The sequence below is a fragment of the Durio zibethinus genome, chromosome 17 (genome assembly GCF_047325235.1).
Source record: "Durio zibethinus cultivar Kanyao isolate XHJ-2024 chromosome 17, ASM4732523v1, whole genome shotgun sequence".
NCBI classification, from domain to species: domain Eukaryota; kingdom Viridiplantae; phylum Streptophyta; class Magnoliopsida; order Malvales; family Malvaceae; genus Durio; species Durio zibethinus.
In genome coordinates this window covers 11,303,208-11,319,966 of record NC_143178.1, presented here as the reverse complement: position 1 = coordinate 11,319,966, position 16,759 = coordinate 11,303,208, and the positions used below count along the sequence as shown (strand labels likewise).

The 16,759-nt window shown below is 29.3% G+C and overlaps 2 protein-coding genes across 2 annotated transcripts; both read right to left on the bottom strand.

The window, feature by feature from the left end:
• Positions 1 to 699: 699 nt before the first annotated feature.
• LOC111281908 (small ribosomal subunit protein eS7-like) lies at positions 700 to 3,211 on the bottom strand. Its single transcript, XM_022869711.2, has 6 exons — positions 3,094 to 3,211; positions 2,204 to 2,287; positions 2,036 to 2,109; positions 1,825 to 1,948; positions 1,214 to 1,396; positions 700 to 1,039 (listed from the first exon to the last, which is right to left on the bottom strand). The coding sequence occupies exons 2-6, from the start codon at positions 2,276 to 2,278 to the stop codon at positions 920 to 922; spliced, it is 576 nt and encodes a 191-aa protein (XP_022725446.1). The 5' UTR covers positions 2,279 to 2,287; positions 3,094 to 3,211; the 3' UTR covers positions 700 to 919.
• A 7,208-nt stretch (positions 3,212 to 10,419) lies between these two features.
• LOC111281901 (transcription factor MYB123-like) lies at positions 10,420 to 12,449 on the bottom strand. The gene is made up of 3 exons (XM_022869699.2): positions 11,943 to 12,449; positions 11,717 to 11,846; positions 10,420 to 11,329 (listed from the first exon to the last, which is right to left on the bottom strand). The coding sequence occupies exons 1-3, from the start codon at positions 12,094 to 12,096 to the stop codon at positions 10,654 to 10,656; spliced, it is 960 nt and encodes a 319-aa protein (XP_022725434.2). The 5' UTR covers positions 12,097 to 12,449; the 3' UTR covers positions 10,420 to 10,653.
• Between the last annotated feature and the right edge of the window lie 4,310 nt (positions 12,450 to 16,759).

Below are 16,759 nucleotides of genomic sequence, written 5' to 3'. Positions count from 1 at the left end.
CTAGTCTAAGACTGGCCTCCAGCAACCTAAGGTCAAAACTCTCCACAAATATGAATGGCACTATCCAAATATCTTTAATCCATCTTGAACATTTTAGCTTTTAAGCTTTTATTCCCTGCTATTTTCTTTTAGACCAATCTCTTATTCTTCTTTCTTCTATGATTACAAGGTTTTACCCTCGTTAAATAGCTCGGCAAAAACAGCAGAAAAAAGTAGAGAATTTGCAGCACACTGGTGCCTTAGGCAAATTCAAATGGGGTATGAAACGTCAGACACTCGTCTGTTTGCAGTCTCGTTCATTTTCTGAATGCCACCTCAGTTTTGGTCAGGTGATGTACCTATAATTCTTTTTTTCTTTTCTTTCCCTAATTGTTAACTACTTTGTATTGCCAAGAAGAGATATTCAAACTCCAATGAGATCAAAAGTGAAGAAATAGGGCAAACAGATTTGTTTTTTCAAATCAGTTTGATTAAAAAAAGAATAAGCCCGAGATCATCTTAACAAGCCATACATAACCCTCATCAACTTGATTAACAATTAGTAGGATTAAAATTCTAGAACCGCAGTCTGAACTGAAATAATAATGCCCAAAGCCTCCCATCCACGCGTCCTAATCTAATGCTGTGTCCATTCTAAGTTTTTGTTTAATTCTACCGTCTTTACTTCAATAAAAATAAGAAAAAAAAAAGGAACGAGAATTAAACCAAAAAACCTTTTTTAAAACTTGTAATCCTACATCATTAAATGCCATACCACAACACAAAATACGTCATAGTACATAAAATAAATCCATCATGACATTTCTCTGCTTGTTTTGAAAACTCAAATGTCAAAAATTTTAAATACGCCCCCACGAAAAACAGTTTTAGAAGAAGAAAGACCAGACAAAAGGTGTCACAATACTTGAAAAGGACTTCTCTATGCCTCTGTGACTGGGAACTCAAACACAACATCCTTTCCAGCAAGCTTCCGGTAAACTGCAGAAAAGGCATCGAGCTTATACTCTGTGTTGTTTCGTTCCTTCGGGTCCAAAAAGACCTGCTCAAGAAAGGTGGCCAAGAATGAATGAGCATTAACCTTCAACATATTTACAATCTATGAATGATGACAAAAACCATTATTTACAAAGCCTAATTGAACCCAATATAAGTAAAATTTCTCAAGTCACACTTATTTTACTCAATTCTATATTCTATGAATACAGTGTTGTACCTTCATTATCTTTGATCCATCAAGTCTATATCTAGTGCGCTTCCCGACAATCTCAGCAGGTAAAACAATATCTTCTAGCATTGCCTCATGAACAGCAGTCAATGTGCGGCTGCGTGGCCTCTGAACAGCAGAACCTTTCTTCGGAGGCCTCAATATCCTCCGGGTGGCAATAAGAATCACATCCTATCATATATGCATAAACTAAGTTAAAACTTAAAACCAAGAACTCGTACATATCAATCAAACCAATTAATAAGCATCATTATAAGTACAAAACAGAAATTTATGTTCAACAGTAAAGCCCGATCAAGCAAAAGATTCATGGAGACATATCAATTTATGAATAATACAATAAAAAATGATTAATTGTCATTTTTTGCAGAACTGCTACATATCAGAGTCTGGAAAGAAGCATTCAACCGAGGATAGAATCTTAGCCAAAGCATAAAAATTAAAAAAGTTGATGAATTTTGTACTAAATGGTAATGCACTTAATAAATTGTAAACTAGAAGACCTAATCCAAATTTTCATTCAAACTGCCCTCCCTCTCATTGTTTCATTATAAAGAAAGAACAAATTTGAAAACGGAATTGCTTAGTCCTTTCCGCACCTTGCCACTGAACTTCTTTTCAAGTTCCCTCACAAGCTTAACATGAACCTTGCGAAAAGCTTTCCTCAATCTGTAGGGGACATGGATAACAATAGCTTTCCGGCTCCCAGAGACATCAACTTGGCTGCATGTGAACAAATTTATATCAACATATGATGGAAAAATACATAAATAACTTTACAATTAATGCAACCCAATGATTCATTCTTACACAGCCGAATTAATGTAGAGATCTTTGAGGTCACTTTTCAGATCCTGGTTGGTATTCTCCAAATCAAAGAATGCCTGTTACACACAAGCACAAGCAATCAAATCATACCAAGGATTACACATTTTCAGAAACTCTTCAAGTTCAACAAACATAAGAGCATTTTAAAACCTGGGCAACTGACTCCTCGAATTCTGTTGGTTCAGCATCCTTATCTTTGTGGATCTTCTTCCTTGATGTATACATCTTCAAGATCTGAATTGTGTGATCAACAAAAAATTGAAAAGGAAATTTCAAACAAGTATTTACTATCATATAAATTTTTTTTAAAGGCCTTCCTAATTTCACTAAATATTTAAGAAGCTAAGGTCCAACTTTTGGTTCTACCACTCAAATTATGAACCATTATACCAATATCAAGATTCAATAACAAGTTTAATAATTTATAAAGTTTTCAATATGGTCAAATTCCCTGTTGTATCATATGAAAGGAAATTCCTGAACTGAGAAATAAAAAGTATTTGTCATACATCAACACTAACCGTAAAGTGACACAAGTGTTATTGATCTAAGTGATTTTTAAATCTTAAAAATTATAATTTACAAGACAAAAATTTGCATACATACACTAGGAAATTCAGGGATTTTCACACATTTTATCGCACAACAAGTGAAAACAAAAAATTATAAAAGTAGAAAACCAGAAATTCAAAATTCAAACAAAACAAGCCACACACATACATCTTTTACTAGCTCAGAGAGTAACAAAATCACACACACACACACACATATATATATATATATGAATCATTAAAAGATAAAGAACCCTAAAATCATAACTGGATTTCTTTTTCCCTTTCCTACATTTTTCTTAGCAGATAAACAGACCACAAAAAATTAGTAATATCTCTCAATGAAAACAGTAATAGAATGTGAAAAACCCCTATCATTCCGATTGGTTTTATGAGAAAACTAAAAAAAAAAAAATAGATTCATTCTGTTTTTCTTGTCATGCATTTTCTAGGTAACCAAGCAAGTAATAGGAAAATAAAAAGCTGTACCTTAAAGAGAAGCAAAAGATTGAAGAGACGAGAGGCAAGAACGAGTTAGAGGATTTGGCGGATGAGTAAAAACCTAAGGTTTCAGCAGACATTTTATAGTATGATATTGAAGGCCAGGATTTCTCAAGTACACGTGAACGGCAATGATTGAGTTTGGAGATCATTGTGTTTGAAGTATGGAACTGGGCCGGGTTTTGGATTTATCTGATTTCTACGAGCTGTTATAATAAGAAATGGGTTTGGGTTGGAAATTAGACCTTTAACCTGACTTTTAACAATGTAACCAATTACCCGAGCAAGGCCCAAGCAATGGTGGACTTCAAATCAAACATTAGCATTACTGGTTCAAAATTTGCGACTGGTTTGATGATCGATTGCGTCTCTCTTGACGATAGTAGCTAACAGATTACTGTTTCAAGAGTAAATTCTTTGATTTTTTTTTTTTTTTTGTGGTCGTCCTCTTTATCTGATTGTAACTGCTATAGTTCATACTTAGGTCACCCGCACAGGAAAAAAATGTAGCGACATTATCATGTTCCTAATTTCTATTCGGCTTTGTTTCAATTCATCATATTCTAAAATTTTGCCTCGTTTATAGGGATTAGTAATGGAGTATTTATCTCACTTCAATCTTAATCAATCTAGTCAATACTTATCGTTTGACTTGTTTAAGATTCACTATACCTACAATTTTTTTTAATGAAAACCAACTTAAAATTTGATCAAATTCATATGTATATATATAATGAAATTTAAATTTTTGTATGAAACGGATAAAAAATGCATCAGATTTTATTATTATTCAAATCTTTTTATCCAATGCTTGTTCATCAGACTTAAATAAGTTTAGTTATTATTTAAAAATATTAAAATATTACAAAATCATTTTTATATTAATATTTTATATTTTAAAATTAAATTAATAAAAAATATTTGTTTCATTAAACAATGACACAAATCCAATCGAGCCGGATTATGATTTCACAATTTATGTCCAGGGGCCAACACTAGATAAACCCAGCCTATAGACTAGTGCGACTCATAAACAAAATTTGAACATGAGATTTAAAAGTTTCATAACCTACCCATTATTATATACTAAGACACGATTTCATCACACTTCACTTACAATTAATTGTATAAAATATATAATTGCTAATAGCATCGAATTATGCAATCTGATCAAAGACATATGAGTGTGAGATTGATACGAGTTCCATATGATACTTTGATGAATTCTCACAAAATTCATGCATGGCTGGAATCGGATAATCGGAGAATTGTATAGTAGTTGATACGAGCCCTGTTTGCGAAAGTCCACACGGCTAAAAGTGATGCACAAACTATACGCTATGACCTATGTGGTCATCTGTTGGCCACGTCAAAACATCAACATTTACCGGTTGCTTTGGGTTATGTGGATATATATTCAAACTTGGATTCAAACAAGGTAACGAAATGGAATTACCGGAGTTGAACTGGAAGTGGTCAGTTTTCTATAATGAGTTGTAAAACGACCCCTTTGAAATTATGGTTTTTGATAGCCCTATGGCCCGCCATGAGATTAAGATTAGCCATCATGATCAGGCATGGAGCAATAAACAACGACGCCGAAAGGAGGAGAATTCGATCTCCCTACGCATCTTCTTGACTATGACAATACAAAACAAAAAATGACTGAAAAATCTTGATGGCGTTCCACAATCTATGCGACAAGAACGTTCCTCGACTTCCAAATTAATCTTAGATAAACTGCACGTGCCCACCGGATAGATTATTTCTCCGTCACTAGGTTTTAGTTATTTGACAATTGGTATCACAACTATTTAGTGTCAAATAAATATCAAATATGAAAATTATTATATTATAATTTATATTTATTAATTAAATACAAAATATATTATTTAATTTTTGTTAAAATTTTAAACTATATAATTTTTATATTTTTTATATTAATTTCGTATTATATTTAAAATTATTAATTATAAATTTTAGAAAAATGTTATTTTATCTGACTTTCATTGTTATGAGACCATTTATTAATGATCTGAATGTAAATATGTAATAAATAACAATTAATTTCTATGGATATTTATCTTTTGTGAAAAAATTCACTTTGGCACTTCTCTCATATTTGTAAGCTTTGGAAAGAATATTATTGGAAGTTGATATAGTTTTCTTTTCAAAAAAAAAAAAATAATAGTAACTTGAGCATAAATTTTTTTTGTGATGGTGACCTAGAATCTATTGGTATTAAATCTGAAAGTTACAAATTTACATCTCAATCCAAATTATCAATCATGATTGATTTTTTATTGTTAAGAAGTATCTGCAAAAAAAAGAATTAATTGATAAGCTCAATTATTACTCATAAATACAAGAGGTTTGGTAAATATAATGGTTTCAATATTTTCTCATTTCAATTTCCCGACAATGATAAGTTCTATCATTAATTTGCTGGAAATAATCCGATGAAATCAGAAAAATACAAGATAAGAGTTAAGAAGTAATTTTACTAAAAAAAAACAGAGATTAAATATTATTTTTAATAGAATACAATATTCTGCTATAATGATTTTAAAATTTTTTGGAGAGAACCGTGGCCCTACCAACCCCCCGGCTACGCCGCTGATTATAGGTAGGATGGACAGGTTTTCATTTCTTTGTCAAAGACTTCACATCTTCATGGACTGAACTAATCACAATTTTTACCTTGAAAAGTTCAGTTGCCAATTACCATAATTATTCTATTACTTTTTTTTTATGTTGAAACATAATTCGAAGTTATATAGTTCTTTTCTATCATTCTATAAAATTTTTTTATTGGTGGTAAGGAGTTTTTGTCTAATATTATATCTTTTTTTAAATTGATTTAAGTAGATTTATTTATTATGGACCTAATAATTTATAACAAATTTTTTTTTTTGTAATTTTTTAATGAATTCAAATTCAAATAATAAAAAAATATTTTTTTTCATCTCTCCTATCTCAAGATTTTGAACTCAAAAACTTCATAATTCGAGTTCATTCAAATATCCATTATTATTATATAATATGGAACTGCCAATGGATTTCTGATCGATCTGCAGCACTTATAGTCCTAACAAATTGTTAAATTAGCAAGAGGCAAAAGGTTCAATATTCCAAAGCTGGACAAGTCCACATCCGGCTTGAGTGTGTCACATGTCCAAAATCAGCTTTAATCTCCGACCATTTTAAACATTGCGTATCGAACATGCATCTTTCTTCAATTGGAACAAGAATATATGAACAAAGTTTCATCCTTGGCCTTTTGGGTTTTGGCTCGGCGTGCTACAGCTACATCTAACTCCCATTCCCACCACAAATCCGAGTTGTTATTTTTTTTCATTCTATCAAGTTTATTTTAGTTATAGATTTCTTGACTATATAACATTAAGAGGCAATTACCATCAAAATCATAGCAAAACCATATAGTGTTTGATAGAAAATGTGTTAATAATTAGTATAATAGATAACATTCAAAAAGTATTATTGCATATCAAAGCACATTTTTCTGTTCAATAAATCTCGAATTTCTTTTATATCCAAATGTTACTTTTTATTTTTTATTTTGAAAACAAAAATAATTAATCAAATTAATAACCAAACTAATCAAGAGTGAGTTATTCAATCTCTATATCTCTTTTTTTTTTTTTGTTTTTTATGCCATGGCAAGTAAAAGATATAATTAATTAATAGCTCTAGTCGGTAAGATGAGTCCAAGAAAAAATATGAACTAGGATCATCAGTCACAAGACAAATTAAGTATTTTGTTCATTAATTAGATTAAGGTTGTAACTTATGTTTAAGTTATTTTCTAAGGAGTCAACTAAAAGGGTTATTCAAGTTGGTGAAGAAATGAGTTATTTTTTTGTTAATTAGGATTCAATTTTTGTATGGAGTGCTTCAAAAATAAATTTTTGAACCTATCATGTCTATATAAAAAAAAATATAATTTTAAAATCATTTACCTAAGGAATTAAATCCAAGTAAAATTTGAAAATACCCCTTACGGTATTAGAAAAACATTAAAAAAATCAATGCCAGTGAAAAAAAATTTTCTTAACCAATGTTTTCCTAATAGGCTGTGAAACTAAAAAATATATGCTGGAAGAGAAAAGCTAGTAAGTGGAATAGACAATTACATTGGAAGGATATTTTGCTTTAACTTGGTCTGGAATTCCATTTTGTGATAAAGAGTGCCCTAACGGCAATTCAACAACTAATTTCAGTCTTTTTGAGAAGTCAATATTAATATTCAAAATCTTAATTTAGGGCTATTTTTTTTCCAATTTTTGGCAAATGTTCTATGACAGATCTGGAATCATGGCATGAATTCATTTATCAGAACAAGAATTTGTCAATTCGTCATGGGTGGCACCAAATTCGAATTTGTTATGCTATATCTCTTTTTCTTTTGCCGGCAACCGACAAAATTCTTGGTTGATTGTCAGAGAATTGGAGCATGTGTGAGAATAAGACTGCAACTTCTTCTTAAATGGGTTTGTTTGACTTTGTCCATATAAATATGGCAGAAAACAAGGCTTGTAGATAAGGTGGAATAATAATCATATATATCGTCTACATTCATTAACCCAGCTAGCTTACTTGCTACGCGCAAATATATAGCTGTGATTTCTTTTCCTTTTCCCTTTCCGAGTAATTATCACACCAAAATTTTATAATTTTCATTTAAATTTAATTGATGAACAAATAATTATTTTGATGTAGATTTATTAATTTTAAATATTATATAATAATAAGATACAAAAAGTATGAAAATAACATTAATTATAATTTTAATTAAAATTATATATAAATTTAATAAAAATAAAAAATATGTTATGTTTGACGGATAAATATAAATTATAATAATAAATAATATTTATAAATTATTAAATTATTAAATCATATCTTAATATAAAAATGATATTCCTAATAAATTTTTTTATAAAAATAGATAAATTATTTAATCTTTTAAATCAAGATAAAATGTATGTATCCAATCAATTAACATAGATGGATGCTATTTCTAATAAAAATTTTAATAACATAATCATTTCAAAAAAAAATTACGCTCAATTGGAAAATGGGTTGTTGCTGAACCAAGTGGCTTTAATTAATTATAAAAATTACATTAATTTTCAACAAACAGAAGCTGCCTTTCTCATCGTCAGTTGGAGATTGATGACAAAGTTTTCAATTTCCCCTTTTATCAAACACATACTAATCATCTTTAACTTTGATGGTTTCAACTTTCAAACATTGGTGGGTCAGCCAAGAGGCACATTTGCAGGAAATTTTTGCTTCCTAGAATTGGCTCAACTAGTTCATTGTTTGGAATCTATGGCATTTAAATTTTAAATTGTCAAATAAAAAAAAATCAGAGCTCCAATAGGAATCCAACTGGCTCTCAAAATCAAACATGCATTAATTAAAATGAAAAAAAAATTCAGCTACTCTCTTTCCTTGAAATTTAAATGAATTGACCTCTCACAATATTTTTATTCTCTTAGTTTGTGCAAGTGTGCAAGTTTTCAATGACCCAATGATTCATTTTCTCACCATCCCACTCCCTCATTTTAATGGATATATTAAATCGACAAATTAAATTCCCTATGAGTAGCGGTTGATTTTAGTCTCCTAAAGCACTTTTTAAAGTAATTTCACTTATATTAAATAGGTTTTGATTAGTGGATATGCTTGTAAGCAATAGTTAAGAATGGTTAAATTATTACTTTAAAAAAATTATATTTAATGTATTATTTTCATTAAATTCAAAAACAAATAATCCATTACTTCCACATTTCTTTCTTTAAATATTATTTTATAAATAACTCCCTATTAAGTAATATCTTCACTCAAGATTTTAAAAATCATTAAATTAATTGTCAAATATGATATTTAATACGCAAATATTGTTGTAAATAATATATGAACTACTTTTAAAAAGTATTCTTAGGACATTTGTTAACAAAAACCCTTTATATAATTACTATTTCATGCACTTGAACTTTTTTAATGAATTTTTATCAATATTAAATTTACCACTCTACTTTGATTTTGTTTAATTAACTTATTTAACTTTTATTTTAATTCAATTCGGTTGATATAAATTAATGATAAAAATAATATTTCATAGAATATTTTCTTTGATCAGGAAGAAAAAAAGTTAACTTGAAAATCTAAAGTTAGAAAAAAAAATAAAAAAAAAACATTGATTTGAAATTATATATATATATATATTAATTTCCCCCTCCCCCCCCCCCCCCTTTTTTTTTTCCTTCTTTTCCTAGTTTAGATATTGACTCTAGTGCCACCATCCAATTAGTCCGAAATGATCGACTGACGCTAAAAACAATCCGATAAGGTCAAATCTAGTGCTAGAGAGAAAAAGATAATAAAAAAAAAAAAAGGGAAGAAGTATAATAGAAAAATAAAGAAAGAAAGACAGAGAGAGAAGAAAATTAATAAAATTTTGTAATTTTCTACCTTGGATGTTTTTCTTTTTTTTTTTTTTTTTACCTTAATTTTTTTCTGAATCATAATGCTTCTTATTTTATGGTCGAAAGAAAATGTAATTTAAAATATTCTTTTTATTAATTTATGCAATTTCACAAAAAAAAATTTCATTTAATTGATTGAGCCAAATTAAATCAAAAAATAATATTAAATATCCAACATAAAATGTGATAAATTAAATTTTAAATCTCAACATTTATAAATTTTTTTATATAACCCTTTTAATAAAAAAAATCAACAGTGAAGTTGAATATTCCTCCCAAAATTTCTTAACTTAATTATTATACCAATAAAAATTTCTTAACTTAATCATTATACCAATAATTAAGGCATTGGTGGCGGCACTTTAATTTTGATGTAAACCTATTTTTGCTTCAAAAAATTTTTGGTTTAGGGTTTAGACAAACTCAAGCATGTAAAAATTAAGACTAACAAATCAATGAGATATTAATTTACTGATAAAGAAGAGGTCATAGAATCATGAGATCTTATATTCAAATTATGAGTTTGATTATTTAGTTATTTTTTAATTTTTAAATTAATTATTTAGTTATTATAATTTGATTATGATGTAATAATTAATTTTTATTTCATTGTATAAATATAATATTTGATTATGATTGTAAAAAAAAAAAATGTTAGTTATATGTTTTTTTTTCTCAAAAATATTTTAAAATCTTAAATGCAAGTATTGATATTTAGGTGAAATTAATAATTAGAAAAGGGAAGAGAAAGCTCTTTGATCAGTAATCCAGCCCAGGTGCCAGAAAACAGAAAAGAAAAGAAAAGAAAGAACTTTTCATCTTCTAACATATTTAGACATAAAAATTCATTAGTTTATACTCACAACTTAAGAAACTTGGAATCCACGGCTGCTGTAACTAATTTTGGACAAAAACTTAAAGAAAAAAAAATCTTATGAGATGTTATAGGACAATTGAACTCGGAAAATCAACTGTTAAAAGCTAATGAATGAACTTTTGGTGAACTGTCAGAAAAAACATGACAGGATTCCCTTCAATGAAAGCTCTTGAATTCCCATAGTTCCCCCATGCTCCATAGGCCATCTGCAAAACCATCATCAACCCAATTGTTCTCTGCCATGTGGCAATCGCCGACAGGGCTCGCAAAATCCCCAAGTGCTGATGTGGATGCCAGGTTGATGGCTTCCATGTTATAGCAACTACTATTATTATCGAAATAATAGCAATCCTTCGAAAGTGTGTTGTAGTCGTTGTTACCAATGATGCGATAAGGATTTGTTTGGTATTCTGCAAATTGAGATATTTTTGAGATATTTTTCATGGATTCTGAAGAAGAAACACATGAACTTGCTGCAGAGTGCTCTGAGTCTGAATTCTGCTCCAGCTGATGCAAACTTTGCACTGCTTCATTTAGAATACGAGGCCCGTGCCTTGGTGCTTGTTGCACTGCCGTTAATGCTTCATGCTGAGAAATTTGGTCTAGAAGTGGAGGAACTGTTAAGTTTTCAGAGGTCATGGATGAAACAGAGGATGACTCTTCCATCTTTTGAAGCAATCTAGGCATCCAATTACATCGAATAAGATTTTGAAATGCTGCGCTGTTAGAATCAATCTTAAGATGACGTGCCTGTTTCTCCACACGGGTTCTCCAGTAATTCTTGATCTCATTGTCCGTTCTCCCTGGTAAATGTTGTGCAATCCTGGACCACCTAGAAATCACAAAATAAAACTATGTCACGTCCGATCAAATAACAACTCTGTCTGAATATAAACCGTAACTATGGGTAAACTACAGCTTCGCAGATTCTGCTAAGTAATTGTCAAGTGTTATGTGGTAAGAAACTTGCGAGAGAACTTCCGAACCGCTCAAAGACGACTTTGGCGGAGCATGGGATTCAGGCTGAGAGAGATAAGAATCATGTAATGTCATTGCATAGTTCTTCGAAAACAATAATTGAAGTATTGTAGATTGAAAGTGTTCAACGATTTATTAATGCATATGTTGCTATTGTTATGTCAAGTTGATAGGTTGTTCTCCCAAAAAGCAAAATAAAAGCTGTAAAAACCAAAAAAAAAAAAAAAGAAGAGATGATTACCTGTTACCCCACTTAGAATGGAGTTCAAGGATCAAAAACTGTTCTTGTGGAGTAAGGTTTCCACGCTTAACATCCGGTTTCAGATAATTTAGCCATCTCAGCCTGCAACTCTTCCCAGTTCTCCTTAAACCTAAGCCACAAAAGGGGAAAAAAAAGTCCTATTAACATGTAGTTCAACATAATATATTTTATCAGATGGGTGATTGGTGACTACTGGTTAAGTTACCTGCACGTTTTGCAAGCAAATTCCACCGGCCTTCGCCATGGCTAGCAATGTAATTAATGAGGAGTGTATCCTCCTCCAGAGTCCAGGGTCCTCTTCTGAGCTGCTCAGCATCATCTTCACTAGAACTTGCCCCACTTTTTCTAAAGGATGACATGCCTCTATCTGACTAAAGACTCACAAGCAAGTATAGTATTTGCCTAAAGAAGAACATTTGAGTCTTGAACCGGAAGTGAATTTACACGAGTCACAGCCGAGGCCAAGATTTATATGCAACTAATTTCAAAATTTCACCTAATTTACTGTATTTAATGAACAACTTTTTCCAAAAGAAGTAGCTTGCATGCGGAGTATCCGTTGGTAAGTCCTAGTCTCCAATTTAACAGAGGAAGTTTTCCCATATATAGGAACAGAAAATAATCGATTGCAGCAAGCTTGAATTCTTGGTCAAAGAAAAGACCCTAATGGATTGATCCTTCTTGCCAGCTGACCACTTAATCCATCCCCTTTAGCCATCATAAAAGAGAAACAAATTGGAATGCTATAAAGAGATGACGGTTGACAGATCCTATATGCAAACGCATGCAATTTGATGGTTTATCAATAGCCCTGATCTGATGTAGGCGGATTAAATTTTTAATTTGAGTGATCAAATTAAATATATAAAAAAAATTTAACCATAAGAATTTACTGGACTTTTTCTTGGATCACTATGAATGACCAATTTTTTCCCCTTTTTTAAAGAAAATAAAAACTAGAGAATAAAGAAAAAAAAAAAAGAATAGTTTAGTTGTTGAAAATGAAATTTGGGGTTGTTACGGGAAATGGGTTCGATTCAGTCCCCAGTTTCGTTTTTTTTTTTTCCCTCTCACTAGGTGCTTCAAATATGCTGAATTGCTGCTAACCATGAAACGTGCTTGACTGAACAAAGTATTTATCATTGCCAGCGTAGAGAAAAACGTGGGAAAATATGTGTTCGGCAAAAGAGCCGGCATTTTGAGCCTATACAAGGAAGCCAAAAGCATGATACTTTCTTTTTTCCTGGTTGTCAAACACAAATCAAAAAGGAAAAAGTTTCGGTGCAGTTTCATGACAGCACTGCCATTTCCTATGTGGTTCCTGTTACTCTAAAGTGCCATCAGTGTTCGAGATAAAGACATTATAAAGCTATGTGGAATTTTATTGTGAAAAAGTCGGCTAAATTTTTTGTCACTGCAGCTAATTTTGACTGCAACTGTATCTCGCCATATTATGTGCCGCTGCATCTTCTCCCTATTGAAATTTTTGTGCAGGAATCGGATGGTGTATTTGTGGATTGGAAGTTTGGAATGGTTGTCTCTTGTTCGGTATTAATAGCGATAGGTCAGGTGCCATATGTTCACCCTCTCCCTCCCTTTTTTTTTTCCTTTATAAAATAAAAAATTAATGTCATAAATAATTTATAAATTATAATAAAATATTTATTATAATACTTGAATTAAAAATTTTTAATATAATATTTAAATTATAAATTTTTTAATTAAAGTGATACTCATCTTAATAGGATCAATTTCACATAATGACAAGTAATAAACAAATAACCCTAAAAATATTATACTAGTAAATAAATTTATAGTTCAATTATCATATTAAAAATTTTTAATATTCAAGTACCATATTAATAACTTCATTATAATTTAAAAATTATTTATGATATTAATTTTAAAATAAAATTTGAACTAAAACACTTTCACACATTAAAATCAAGGTAAAATATGTTATATCTTATTTTATTTTATTTTATTTTTTGGCTCGGGATATTTTAATATCAATAAAAAACTATCTATAAAATTAAACTCAAAACTATTTTGAAGTGAATTGTATTAAATTATAAGCACGCATAAATACTTTTAATCATATATTGAAAGGTGTGAATCATACCCAATAGAATTAAAGAGAATAATTAATTTCTCCAAAGTGAAGACTTGTTTATACGCTTATTCGCACTATCATTAGAGTAAATTAGTTTAAAAAATATTGAAAATTATTTTTTTACAATGATAAATTTTTTTTTTTAGATGAAAATCAAATCATTTCTCAAAACAATGATAATGATTTAAGATCAATATCACATAAAAAATTTAAATTATTATCAAATAAAATGATCTAATATTGAATACATATTATCATCATTTTTAAACTAATCATCCTATACCAAATACTTTGAAAAAAGAAAACATTAAACCTTGCAAAAAACAGTAAGCGTGAACCCCTAAATATCCCAAATCTTTTACATACTAAAATCATCAATCTTTTCCGTATGCATTACCCAGAAAGAATATGAAATTCCAAATTTCCAAATTTCACCATTTACATATATATATATAATTATATAAAAAATTAACAAGAAAAAAAGTAAAATATCCAATCTTTTACATCATAAATATATATGCTTGGTAAATAAAATTGTCGGGTTAGGTAATCTTGGTTGGAGTTATTTTGAGTCAAAGAAAAAAATGTAATAATTTTAAATTTGGATCATTTTAAATTCAAATCAAATCAAATTTGAACAAGAAATTTTATGACATTTCAAGTTTGAATTATTTCAAGCCAGGTCAATTCAAGTTTAGATTAATTTAACTCTATAATTGTTTCGGGTTCAAGTCAATTCAATTTAAAATTATTTCAATCTTGAATCATTTTGGTTTTGAATTATTCAGATTTGACTCTCGAGTTTTGTAGATTTGAGTTATTTTGGGTTAAGATTCAATTTGTTAATTTTTAAAATTAAATAAATATAATTAAATTATATTAAAAATTAAAATTAAATAAATTAAAAATCATTTACTGATAATATGAACTTATATTACCTTAAATATGAAAGTAACCTTCTTCATAATAAAATTGAACTTTTCTTATGAGTAACATTTTTTGTGTTATATAAAATTTGACTTAAGTTTTATATTTTTCTTTTGTTTGTAAATTATAGGCCGGTGATGATAATTTTCTTATTTTAATTGAATAGTCTCTTGTGTTTTGAATTAGTTTTATTATTTTATTGTCAATTTTTTTAAAATTTATATTTTTTTGGTTTTTAAAAATTATTATCTATCTATTTAATTTTTTATTATATTATGTTAGAAAATATTTTTAAAATATGAAAATATGATTCTTAAAAATAACTTAATCAAAGAGAAATCTAATAAAGTTAATAAATAACTTAAGGTATGATTCTCAAGGTCAATTTTATGATTTTATACTTATAAGAATCATGTACGAAGATTATATAGGAAAGCAGTTGACTATCATGCTTAGAGTAGTCGACTCTCTTAAACGTCTAAGAGGAGTAGTCGATTGCTAAAGGCATAGAGTTGATTGCTTTGTCAAACAAAAACTAAATTTAAATTTTGCATAAATAGTAGTCTATTAACACCCTAGAGCAATTGACTTTTATGTCTAGAAAGAAAGTGGAATCGATTCCAAATCCTTGTGGAATCGACTGCCATTGGTTGATAGTTTTCTAAATTGATTTATGTTATAAGCAGTCGACTGCCTTATAAGAGGTCGAATATGGAATCTTTCTAGAATTGAACAGAGTTGATAGGAATATGAAGAATTGATTACTCATATGTTGAATGCATTATGTATAAAGCAAAGACTTGACTGTTCTATGAATGAGTCGACTGCCCTACTTTTGAAAGCATTTTAGAAATTGAAAATACAAAAAGGCAATCAACTATCTTTTTGGAGCAATCAAATGCTTTGTATGAAAAGTTACAAATTTCAGAAACATGAAAAATAGTTTCTCTTTGTATGAAAATTTTGATTATTCAAATGAATAAATATATCTGTAATATTTCAAAGAGACATGTTTATAATAAAAAAGAAATGATGTTTTATTGAAACAATACAATTAAAGAGTTACAACCTTAGAACTCAATATTTATTTATAGAGATTGATGTGAGTTCATTTTATAATATAGTTCAATTATGAATTACTTTCTTCTTTCTCCCATTCCTTTCTCAATAATAGGCAAGTTGTTTTAGCATTGTTTGTTGCAGAAAACCTCGCAAAGACAATGTATTTCCATTCTTACGAAAGTGTGTTTGGTGGTTTATTATACTAGTGCAAAGTTTAAACAAACAGGGCTTGATTGTATCTTGGAGGAGTTTCAGTTCACTTTTTTACACACTATAACTAGTTGGGGTGAAATAATCCTTAGGGAAAGTGGCATTGTAGCACGCCTTGAAGTAATTTTTTTTGTGTTTAAAAGTCCATTATTGTTTAACTCTAACTATTCAACAAAAAGGCTACAAGAAATTCACAAATTCAAAAGACAATCAAGTATTCACATGTTGTTTCTTATAGTCTCGTATTACATTATTTTTCTATTAATCTAAAGGATTATTTTCAAGAAATATGGATAAGTTCAATTCCATAAAAGTGATGACAACCAATTTCTAGATCTTGGAATGGTTTGATGGAGGCAACTTTCTAAAGTGACAATAAAAGAAACATATCCTTTTTTACCACATTAAAGATTGCATATGTTTTTACCATTCCAAGCTCAGAAGAGATAAAAGATGAATCTCATAATAAAACTCGCAAGAGGCGAATTTGAGAGAATGATGATTACACATGCATGGCTACATATTAAATGGTATGTCTGGTTCTTTATTTGATACCTATATTACATGCATTTTGGCAAAAAAGTATGAAATAAGGATGTGAGATACACAAAAGAAAAAGCTATATCCAAAAAGTTTCTAGTTTCAAGATGAAACATATGTAAAATGATTGACTCCAAACTAGTCATGAATCAATTTCTTGAAAATTGAAA

What these genes read in the sequence shown, in the direction of transcription:
- LOC111281901 (XM_022869699.2), bottom strand. Translation starts at nt 12,096, where the DNA reads ATGTCATCCTTTAGAAAAAGTGGGGCAAGTTCTAGTGAAGATGATGCT. An exon ending in TTTGCTTGCAAAACGTGCAG is followed by an intron (nt 11,847 to 11,942) that starts GTAACTTAACCA and finishes TTTGTGGCTTAG; the next exon opens with GTTTAAGGAGAACTGGGAAG. An exon ending in CATTCTAAGTGGGGTAACAG is followed by an intron (nt 11,330 to 11,716) that starts GTAATCATCTCT and finishes TGTGATTTCTAG; the next exon opens with GTGGTCCAGGATTGCACAAC.
- LOC111281908 (XM_022869711.2), bottom strand. Translation starts at nt 2,278, where the DNA reads ATGTATACATCAAGGAAGAAGATCCACAAAGATAAGGATGCTGAACCA. An exon ending in AAAAGAAGTTCAGTGGCAAG is followed by an intron (nt 1,397 to 1,824) that starts GTGCGGAAAGGA and finishes CATATATGATAG; the next exon opens with GATGTGATTCTTATTGCCAC. An exon ending in ATGGATCAAAGATAATGAAG is followed by an intron (nt 1,040 to 1,213) that starts GTACAACACTGT and finishes TTTCTTGAGCAG; the next exon opens with GTCTTTTTGGACCCGAAGGA.